At 43.6% G+C, this 11,970-nt stretch overlaps 1 protein-coding gene across 1 annotated transcript in view; it reads right to left on the bottom strand.

Annotated features, from left to right (window-relative positions):
• Positions 1 to 7,255: 7,255 nt before the first annotated feature.
• Positions 7,256 to 11,970, bottom strand: part of LOC120065316 (peptidyl-prolyl cis-trans isomerase FKBP5-like) — a 31,384-nt gene continuing 26,669 nt past the window's right edge. The window contains exons 10-11 of the mRNA XM_039016216.1: positions 9,727 to 9,966; positions 7,256 to 8,633 (exon numbers count right to left, since the gene is read on the bottom strand). Coding sequence (XP_038872144.1) covers positions 8,520 to 8,633; positions 9,727 to 9,966 — 354 coding nt within the window. The 3' untranslated portion in view covers positions 7,256 to 8,519. The remainder of the gene's footprint in view (positions 8,634 to 9,726; positions 9,967 to 11,970) is intronic.

Raw genomic sequence — 11,970 nt, 5'->3', positions numbered from 1 at the left:
CGCATCCTCTCTCCTTCGCTTGTGGACTTCATTGCACAACACAACAGCTGTCTGACCAATAACCTCTCCAAGCCAAACCTTCATACCATAACTGCTACACAACCTACATATTTGTCAACAAACTAGAGCTAAACCCACAGTTAATGTGTACAATCAGTTTAGCAGTTACACAGTTAGGCCCTGGTGGGATTTATATTTATTTAACTAGGCAAGTCAGTTAAGAACAAATTCTTATTTACAATGACAGCCTACCAGGGAACAGTGGGTTTAACTGCCTTGTTCAGGGGCAGAACAACAGATTTTTAAATTGTCAGCTTGGGGATTTGATCCAGCAACCTTTCAGTTACTGGCCCAACGCTCTAACCACGACTAACTGCCGCCCCGAATAAATTAATAAAACCGAACGCTTACCCTGCCTTGGAAGAGTCAGTGTTGAATAGCCTTAGCCAGCTAGCTAACATAAATAGTATTCCTCTTTGTTTGAGTAGGCTAAATTAGCTGCATTTGCTAAGTAAGTGAAAGAAACTCTCAATACTACTGCTTTTCTGTAATTTTTGAAAGAATGTATTTGTTCAATTATTGTCTTTCTCTCTGAGTCAACTCCTCACCACAGTTTAAGCACTGCAGTGCTAGCTCGCTGTAGCCTACATTATTCTACATTATGCTTTCAGTACTAGATTCATTCTCTGATCCTTTGATTGGATGGACAATATGTCAGTTCATACTGCAAGAGCTCTAAACATTTTATTAAATTCACTGAGGAGGATGGTCCTCCCGAGCTTCCACTGATGTTTATTTTACCAAAAAAATAAGTGAAAAATCCATGCTCTCCAAACATCACCAGTTATTGTCTCTCCTTCCTCAGAGACTGTCTATCCTCACCACGCCCTCAGAGGATCTCCCTATTACCAAGGCCCAGAAAAAGGCCCTCCTGGCCAAGCAGTCTGAGCAGGACAGACCTCTGGGGGACATGGAGATACCAGCCTGGGGCCACAATCTCAGAGACACTCTCTCGCTCACCCACCATCCCTACAGGCCTGGAGACAAGCAGGTCCAGCCAGTCACTCACTCTCCTAAAGGTCCTGATCTAAACAATACAAATACTTTCCATTGTGTAACAGAGACTGTGTGACACTGTTTGGTCTGAGTGGGTTAGGAAAGTATATATCATCCACCACAGGCCTTTTTCTTGGGAGAGCGTTGTGGGCAAGTTCTTCCAAAACACACACTACTTCCTGTGTGTAGCATTAAGGAGACGTAGCAGCACTGGTTCTGGGAAAGTCTTGATGTGGAAATAGTTTGGACCAGAACACACTGAAATGAGAGTGAGAAAGGTCCAGCACAAAAGATGGACCTTTGAAGTTGTGCTTTAACCAGGACTTTGGTCATGTAGGACACAGTATTTCATCGAAATTGATGACTTTCTGTCACCGAACATAGTGGAAACAAAGGCATATGATGATCATGCTCTTGGTCTCAGTTGGTTAAATGATTCTGTATATACATCTGATCAAACTCTTTTTAATAAAGAATGGTAATATTTGATTTGTGTAGGTTTAAAAATCAGACCGTTTTTTTTACTAGTACTTTGTTAAGTATGACATTTGTGATAATATCCATAGTTGACGAAGGGATTGTGCATGTGTGTGTATATACACTGTGGCCAGTTTATTGGGTGCACCCATCTAGTACTGGGTTGGACCCCCCTTTGCCTCCAGAACAGCCTGAATTCTTCGGGACATGGAAAAGTTTGTCAATTTCTCAAGGGACCTAACATTCACCTGGTAAACATTCCCCACATCATTACGCCACCAGCCAGTACTGTTGACACCAGGTAGGATGGGACCATGCTTATTCCCCATTCTGACTCTGTCATCAGCATGACGCAGAAACCAGGATTTTCAAAACCAGGATTTGACGGACCAGACAATGTTTTTCCACTCCTCAATTGTCCAGTATTGGTGTTTGAGTGCCCACTGGAGCCGCTTCTTGTTTTTAGCTGACAGGAGGGGAACCCTGTGTGGTCGTCTGCTGCAATCCATGCATCCATGACAAGGACCGATGATTTGTATATTCTGAGATGCCATTCTGCAAACCACTGTTGTACTGCGCCGTTATTTGCCTGTTTGTGGCCCACCTGTTAGCTTGCACAATTCCTGCCATTCTCCTTCGACATCTCTCTTCGAGCTGTTTTGCCCGCAGGACTGCCACTGACTGGATGTGTTTTTTGTCGCACCATTCTCTGTAAACCCTATACACAGTCGTGCGTGAAACCCAAGAGGGCAGACCTTTCTGAGGTACTGGAACCAACGCGCCTGGCCCCGACGATCATACCACACTCAAAGTCGCTTAGGTCCCTCGTTTTGCCCATTCTAACGTTTGATCGAACAGTAACTGAATGCCTCATGCATGTCTGCCTGTTTTATATAGCAGCCCACGTGACCCACTGTCTGTAAGAGCTAACCAATTAACGTGAACGGGGTGGTGAACCAAATCAAATTTTATTGGTCGCATACACATGGTTAGCGGATGTTATTGCGAGTGTAGTGAAATGCTTGTGCTTCTAGTTCCGTCAGTGCAGCAATATCTAACAATTCCACAACAACTACCTAATACACACATCTAAGTAAGGAATGGAATAAGAATATATAAATATATGGATGAGCAATGACAGAGGCATAGGCAAGATGTAATAGGTGGTATAAAATACAGTATATACATATGAGATGAGTAATGCAAGATATGTTAACATTATTAAAGTGCCATTATTAAAGTGACTAGTGATCCATTTATTGAAGTGGCCAATGATTTCAAGTCTGTATGTTGGCAGCAGCCTCTCTGTGTTAGTGATGGCTGTTTAACAGTCTGATGGCCTTGAGACGGAAGCTGTTTTTCAGTCTCTCTGTCCCAGCTTTGATGCACCTGTACTGACCTCGCACTCTGGATGGTAGCGGGGTGAACAGGCAGTGGCTCGGGTGGTTGTTGTCCTTGATGATCTTTTTGGCCTTCCTGTGACATCGGGTGCTGTAGGTGTCCTGGAGGGCATGTAGTTTGCCCCCGGTGATGCGTTGTGCAGACCGCACCACCCTCTGGAGAGCCTTGCGGTTGTGGCAGTGCAGTTGCCGTACCAGGCGGTGATACAGCCCAACAGGATGTTCTCAATTGTGCATCTGTAAAAGTTTGAGGGTTTTAGGTGACAAACCACATTTCTTCAGCCTCCTGAGGTTGAGTTTTTTTTTTTTTACCTTTATTTAACTAGGCAAATCAGTTAAGAACAAATTCTTATTTTCACTGACCGCCTAGGAACAGTGGGTTAACTGCCTTGTTCAGGGGCAGAACGACATTATTAATTTGTCCCCAATCCTCAAGCTTACCTTGTCAGCTTGGGGATTCGATCTTGCAACCTTTTGGTTACTAGTCCAACGCTCTAATCACTAGGCTACCTGCCGCCTTGTTCACCAGACTGTTTGTGTGGGTGGACCATTTCAGTTTGTCCGTGATGGTGCAGACAGAGATGGCCGCCTCGCTTCGCGTTCCTAGGAAACTATGCATTATTTAGTTTTTTTATGTGTTATTTCTTACAATGTTACCCCAGGAAATCTTAGGTTTTATTACATACAGTCGGGAGGACTCACCATCATTACGACCAGGAATATGACTTTCCCGAAGCGGATCCTCTACCAATGGATCGGATCGCAGCCGGCGACCCAAAACAACGGCGCCGTAGAAGGGGCATACGGAGCGGTCTTCTGGTCAGGCTCCATAGACGGGCGCACCGCTCCCGAGCATACTACTCGCCAATGTCCAGTCTCTTGACAACAAGGTAGACGAAATCCAAGCAAGGGTAGCATTCCAGAGAGACATCAGAGACGGTAACGTTCTTTGTTTCACGGAAACCTGGCTCACTCGAGACGCCATCTGAGTCGGTACAGCCACCTGGTACCTTCACGCATCGCACCGACAGAAACAAGCATCTCTCTGGTAGGAAGGGAGGGGGTGTATGCCTTATGATTAACGAGACATGGTGTGATCATAACAACATACAGGAACTTAAGTCCTTTTGTTCACCTGACTTAGAATTCCTCACAATCCAATGCCGACCGCATTATCTACCAAGATAATTCTCTTCGATCATAATCACAGTCATGTATATTCCCCCCCCAAGCAGACATATCGACAGCCCTGAAAGAACTTCATTCGACTCTATGTAAACTGGAAACCACACATCCTGAGGCTGCATTTATTGTAGCTGGGGATTTTAACAAGGCTAATCTGAAAACAAGGCTCCCCAAATTCTGTCAGCATATCGATTGTGCTGGCAAAACCCTAGATCACTGTTATTCTAACTTCCATGATGCATATAAGGCCCTCCCCCGCCCTCCCTTCGGAAAAGCTGAATACGACTCTATTTTGTTCCTCCCAGCCTATAGAAAGAAACTAAAACAGGAAGCACCCGGGATCAGGTCTGTTCAACGCTGGTCCGACCAATTGGATTCCACGCTTCAAGTTGGCTTCGATCACGTGGACTGGGACATGTTCCGCATTGCGGCAAACAATAACATTGGCGAATACGCTGATTCGGTGAGCGAGTTTATTAGCAAGTGCATCGGTGATGTTGTACCCACAGCGTCTATTAAAACATTCCCCAACCAGAAACCGTGGATTGATGGCAGCATTCGCGCAAAACTGAAAGTGCGAACCACTGCTTTTAATCAGGGCAAGGTGACCGGAAACATGACCGAATACAAACAGTGTAGCTATTCCCTCCGTAACACAATCAAACAAGCTAAGGTTCAGTATAGAGACAAAGTGGAGTCGCAATTCAACGGCTCAGGCACGAGAGGTATGTGGCAGGGTCTACAGTCAATCACGGACTACAAAACGAAAACCAGCCCCGTCGCAGACCACGATGTCTTGCTCCCAGACAAACTAAACAACTTTTTTGCTCGCTTTGAGGACAATACAGTGCCACCGACACGGCCCGCTACCAAAGGCTGCGGGCTCTCCTTCACTGTAGCCAACCGGAGTAAAACATTTAAACGTGTTAACCCTCGCAAGGCTGCAGGCCCAGACGGCATCCCCCGCCGCGTCCTCAGAGCATGCGCAGACCAGCTGGCTGTTGTGTTTACGGGCATATTCAATCAATCCCTATCCCAGTCTGCTGTTCATACATGCTTCAAGAGGGCCACAATTGTTCCTGTTGCCAAGAAAGCTAAGGTAACTGAGCTAAATGACTACCGCCCTGTAGCACTCACTTCCGTCATCATGAAGTGCTTTGAGAGACTAGTCAAGGACCATATCACCTCCACCCTACCTGACACCACAGACCCACTCCAATTTGCTTACCGCCCCAATAGGTCCACAGACGACGCAATCGCCATCACACTGCACACTGCCCTAACCCATCTGGACAAGAGGAATACCTATGTGAGAATGCTGTTCATCGACTACAGCTCAGCATTTAACACCATAGTACCCTCCAAACTCGTCATCAAGCTCGAGACCCTGGGTCTCGACCCCGCCCTGTGGAACTGGGTACTGGACATCCTGACGGGCCGCCCCCAGGTGGTGAGGGTAGGTAACAACATCTCCACCCCGCTGATCCTCAACACTGGGGCCCCACAAGGGTGCGTTCTGAGCCCTCTCCTGTACTCCCTGTTCACCCACGACTGCGTGGCCATGCACGCCTCCAACTCAATCATCAAGTTTGCAGACGACACTACAGTGGTAGGCTTGATTACCAACAACGACGAGACGGCCTACAGGGAGGAGGTGAGGGCCCTCGGAGCGTGGTGTCAGGAAAATAACCTCACACTCAATGTCAACAAAACAAAAGAGATGATCGTGGTCTTCAGGAAACAGCAGAGGGAGCAGCCCCTATCTACATTGACGGGACAGTAGTGGAGAGGGTGGGAAGTTTTAATCAACATTTCAACTATCTACTAACCCTAACCCTTACTTTCCTAACACTGAACTTAACCCTTATACTAAACCTAGCTCTAAGCCTAAACTTAACCTTTACTCTTATTCTATACCTAACCGTAGCAAGCAATTGCTTATTGACAGATGGTCATTCTATCAACAAACTATTTGTAGAGCATCTACAGATGGACTATCCAAATAAAGTGTGACCCATTTCAAATATGAAATTAACAAGTTTGTTGTTGCAAGATAAGACAATGTCTATTTAAAGTGTGCCAGTTATCAGGTTGTACAACATGCCTATGCGGAAAAATGAGATCACTCTGTTAGACTTTCAGTGAGAGTGTGCCTGTTATGAGTGAGAAGTTCCTACTGCATTCATGTGTCAAATGTCAATGCCCCCTTTCTGTATATATTTCAGGCGAGAAGAGACCTGAGACGAATAAGAGTGCAACTACTACTTCCCCTTGTTTGACACCTCAAGTAATATAATTTTTAATGTTTTATTGTTTAAAATCATGATATTACTTAACTCATACAGAATTTTGTTGAAATGAGGGTACGAAATAACTATTTCAAGTTATGTTTACAGCAATTTGATATTGGGGCTTTATGACTGGGGTTTCCTTTGTTCCTTTTCAAGTCTTTAAATGCAGGAGGTCTATTTTATGTTTACACATAGGACATCATCATGATCCTCTGACTGAAAATCACCATGGAGATCCAGTCACTTGTTTCACTAATGTCCCGTGGTAGATAAAGAATATGCATCACTAAAAGTCCAGTTGGGGTTGGGCAGGCCAATGTAAACTAAAAATGTAATCTCTAATGCCTGCATTTGCACATTTACCAGAGAGAGTGAATACTTAAAGGGATACTTTGAGATTTTGGCAGTGAGGACCTTTATCTAGTTCCCCAGAGTCATGAACTCATGGATACCATTTGTATCTCTCTGTGACCAGTATGAAGGAAGATAGAGCTAGTTTCGCAAGCCAGTGCTAAATAGCGTTAGCGCACTGACTAATGCTAATTATCATATAGTATTATAACACTGTAAGACTCTTATGTCTAACGCTCAGTGTAGTCCAATAACATTTATAGTTGGGTCAGTATGAATAGAAGCAGGTCATTTGTATCCAGAGCTTTGGTGAACAAACATTATTAGCATAGAAACTCTTGATAAGGTTTATATGCTGTGATATCTAGTCCTGGCAACACTACACTTAAATCCTAACCTTGTGGGTTAAGGTAACTACCCTCCAATAAATAGTGTTGGGTACAGAGATACATTTTAAATGAAACATACGTTTCAATAAAAGAAACACACACACAATGAGTCAATGGCTTCTTTTTATATTGAGAGCATAAGCCTCCCTTATTTTCTTTAACAATTATAAAATCATTAAGACAACCCAAGGGCAGATGTCCAATGAATGCAAAAAAACGAAAACCCAGATTTTATCCAAGGCGTTATTGTTCATAAAAAGACAACATCGGTGATTTTACAATCTTAGCTGAAGATCGAGGTGCATCCTTGTCCATAATTTAACACTCTTTTATTAAAAGGAAATAAGACGAGTCAGACAGTACAGTCACCCATTCCAGGAGGAAGAGAACTACGAGACTAGAACCTTTTTTGTAATTACGGGGAGACTTTGGTCCCAGCATGACTCCCTGTCAAAATAAAGGTTAAATAAAAACCTGCCCTAGTTATCAGTCACATAATTTAAATTCAAACAGTGTACTGTGAAAAAAGCATTTGTCCAGGAGAGAATGCAAGGTTGAAGTCAGAGAGGACTGGACAGCAGCTTGGAAAGCTGAGACTTAAAGCTTCATTATTGGACTTGCATTGATTTGGGCAGTCAAAGACAGTAGCACACACAGAACAGTATGTAGCATCTGTAGCATGCAAGGGTCTATCTGGGATGAGTCTGTACTTGTTTATTCTCCATGTTCAAGAGTAAAGAGTGGGGGGTTCTTCAGCCACTGCAAATATACTGTATGACTCATTGTCTTAACATAAGTAGTCTTCTGGGACTGTGGGTGTTATGACAATTAAGTGACGATGACGCCAGCTGTTTTGTCTGTTATAGTGTCACAGTGTCACCACTTCCACATTGCCAAATGATGTATATTGAGGATTACAATTGTGACTAAGCACAAGGTGCAAGGCAACCCCAGCCAACTCAACCAATAGATTGAAGCTACCAAAATAGAATGATACCTGTTGCTCATCTGTATTGTGCAAAACGAGAAGATGCAAAGGCAAAATTATATTTGATTATCAACATCAGAATGCAGACTGTGGGTTTGAGTTAAGTTGAGGTGTGCATTTGGAGGCATTGTGCAATGCAAAGGTTCAGGACTAGACCTGGACTGGATTCCATGTTATGGACTGAAAGAAGGAATGCTGTTTGGCCTGCAGCCTTCCCCACTCACTCACGCCCCCTGTCTGTCGTGCAGGGGACAGCACATATGGTGGGGGGTAGGTAGGGGATGATGAGGTCAGGGTGGAGGGGTGTGGTCCGGCCCCGTCTGGTCCCTGCCTCTGTGTGCGTAGCAAGGGGAGACCTGCCCCCCTGGCCTCCTCTGGAGCATCAAGGACAGTCCTGGCCGTGGTCCTGACTCCTGCGGCGTCTCTTAATGGCCACTTGATGGTTCTCGTTCATCGCTCCATTGTCCTCCCCCCTCCTCCTCTTCCCCTTCCCTGCCTGTTGAGCACACAAATACAAAGGAAAGGGACTTTTAAATGTTTAGATTTCTTCCATTGTGCAAAAATAAATCACTTTTTATACGTTTTGTTTTGCAATATTAATGAGTATAATATTTATTATATTAGATTATGGAGTAAAAAGGAAGCATCGAGTGGTAATGAGTGGCCCTCTGTAGCTCAGTTTGTAAGAGCATGGCTCTTACAACGGCAGGATAGTGGATTCGATTCAGACAACCACCCATACGCTTGGGCATGAGTCCTTTCGATAAAAGCGTCTGCAAAATGGCATATATTATAAACAGAGAACAAAAGTTCAAATAAAGTAGCTATTCAGTACTACCACTAGATGTCAGCCTACTACCACTAAACGTGAAACTATAAACCAGCGATTCTCTACTGGTGGGTCACAACCCAAATTAGCTTTCCTGAGTAAAAAACTATCACTTTTAATTGTCAAAAAAATATTTTAAAAATATGGATTCTTTCCCCCTGAAATAAATACTCCAGTCTGAACTTAAATTACTAAAACCAGATAGAAAGTGTGTAGAAATGATAATGGACCAATCATTTGATCTAAACAATTTTTCTTGAATCACAGAGATTTCAATAGCAGCGCTATTGGATTTCGTTAATTGTGTGGTCGAACCAGTAAGCTTGCCAACATTTGTCATGAAAAACATGATCAATATGGAATAATTAATAATGCAAGATGTGGGAAATGTGTTCCCTTGTCATATAAAACAACAATAAGATTGTAAAAAAAACCTGGGATGAAACTAAAAACACAGTTGAGAACCACTGCTCTAAATCATGAACGATGGACCACAGTCAGTCAGCAGCACAGCACAGATTATTGAAATAGATAAACATCTCATATCACATGTATCAAATTACTCAAACAGTGAACAAGGTCAGATTGTAAAACTGATTACACATCCATATTGCATCCCAAATGGTACCCTATTCCCAATATAGTTCACTACTTTTGACGAGGACCGATTGCGCTCTGTTCAAAAGTAGTGCACTATATAGGGAATAAGTTGCAGTTTGGGATGCACCCCATCCAGACTGTGAAAGATGTTGTTACAGACCTTGACGTCATGTTCAGCAAACTTCTGGAACATGTTGGCATAGATCTTCTTGTCCCTTTCATGGTGTTCCCGGATTTTGCGTTGACAGATAGAGACTTGACCGTGTGCCGCCCGGTTGGAGGGGTTGACCTGCAGCACCAGTTTAAAGTCAGACATGGCCAGGCTGAACTCGTTACGGAAGAGACGAGCCTCCCCACGCCGGTACAGAGCCTTCTCATTCTTCCCATCCAATTCTATCACCTGCGAGATACACACAGACACACAACTACATTGGTAACATTTTACATTAAGGTATACCTACAGGGATTTATAAAGGGCTTTATAAATAGTTTTAAAAAGCAAATTATTAGTTTATAAAGCTGTTAAAAAAATAATAACAGAATGGTTGAAATTGTGTGATTATTTTTTAAACACTTGCTGAACAGATTAATACATACACTACATGAACAAAAGTATGTGGACACCTTCTCCTCGAACGTCTCATTCAAGAATTATGGACATTAATATGGAGCTGGTCCCCCCTTTGCTGCAACAGCCTCCACTATTCTGGGAAGGCTTTCCACTTGCTTCCATTCAGCCACTAGAACATTAGTGAGGTCGGGCACTGATGTTGGACAATTAAGCCTGGCTCGCAGTCGGCATTCCAATTCAACCCAAAGGTGTTCGATGGGGTTGAGGTCAGGGCTCTGTGCAGGTCAGTCAAGTTCTTCCACACCGATCTCGACAAACCATTTATGTATGGACCTCGCTTTGTGCACGGGGGCATTGTCATGCTGAAACATGAATGGGCCTTCCCCAAACTGTTGCCACAAAGTTGGAAGCACAGAATCGTCAAGAATGTCATTGTATGCTGTAGCGTTAAGATTTCACTTCACTGGAACTAAGGGGTCTAGCCCGAACCATGAAATACAGCCCCAGACCATTATTCTTCCTCCACCAAACTTTAGTTGGCACTATGCATTGGGGCAGGTAGCATTCTCCTGGCATCCGCTAAACCCAGATTCGTCTGTCACTCCAGAGAACGCATGTCCACTGCCCCAGAGTCCAATGGCGGTGAGCTTTACACCACTCCAGGCGACGCTTGACATTATGCATGGTGATCTTAGGCTTGTGTGCGGCTGCTCAGCAATGGAAACCCATTTCATGAAGCTCCCGACGAACAGTTATTTTGCTGAAGTTGCATCCAGAAGCAGTTTGGAACTCGGTAGTGAGTGTTGCAACCGAGTATAGATACTTTTTACACAATATGCGCTACAGCACTCGGCAGTCCTGTTCTGTGAGCTTATGTGGCCTACCACTTCGCGGCTGAGCCGTCGTTGCTCCTAGACATACAGATGACCGGGACAGCTCTAGCAAGGAAGACATTTTACAAACTGACTTGTTGGAAAAGTGGCATCCTATGATTGTGCCATGTTGAAAGTCACTGAGCTCTTCAGTATGGCCATTCTACTGCCAATGTTTGTCTATGGAGACTGCATGGCTGTGTGCTCGATTTTATATACCTGTCAGCCACAGGTGTGGCTGAAATAGCTGAATCCACTAATTTCAAGTAGTGTCCAGATATTTTTGTAAATATAGTGTATATATAGTGCATATATAGTATATATATATACATACATGTAACATTTTAACTTTACGTCCGTCCCCTCGCCCATACCCGGGCGCGAACCAGGGACCCTCTGCACACATCAACAACAATCACCCACGAAGCATCGTTACCCATCGCTCCACAAAAGCCGTGGCTCTTGCAGAGCAAGGGGAACCACTACTTCAAGGTCTCAAAGCGAGTGACGTAACCGATTGAAAGGCTATTAGCGCGCACTACCGCTAACTAGCTAGCCATTTCACATCCGTTACATATATATATATATATATATATATATATATATATATATATATATATATATATATATATATATATATATATACACTGCTCAAAAAAATATAGGGAACACTAAAATAACACATCCTAGATCTGAATGAATGAAATATTCTTATTAAATACTTTTTTCTTTACATAGTTGAATGTGCTGACAACAAAATCACAAAAATTATCAATGGAAATCAAATGTATCAACCCATGGAGGTCTGGATTTGGAGTCAAACTCAAAATTAAAGTGGAAAACCACACTACAGGCTGATCCAACTTTGATGTAATATCCTTAAAACAAGTCAAAATGAGGCTCAGTAGTGTGTGTGGCCTCCACGTGCCTGTATGACCTCCCTACAACGCCTGGGCATGCT

Source organism: Salvelinus namaycush, chromosome 20 (assembly GCF_016432855.1).
Source record: "Salvelinus namaycush isolate Seneca chromosome 20, SaNama_1.0, whole genome shotgun sequence".
Classification (NCBI taxonomy): domain Eukaryota; kingdom Metazoa; phylum Chordata; class Actinopteri; order Salmoniformes; family Salmonidae; genus Salvelinus; species Salvelinus namaycush.
The sequence above is the reverse complement of the archived record's forward strand: the minus strand, read 5'-3'. Positions and strand labels throughout refer to the sequence as shown.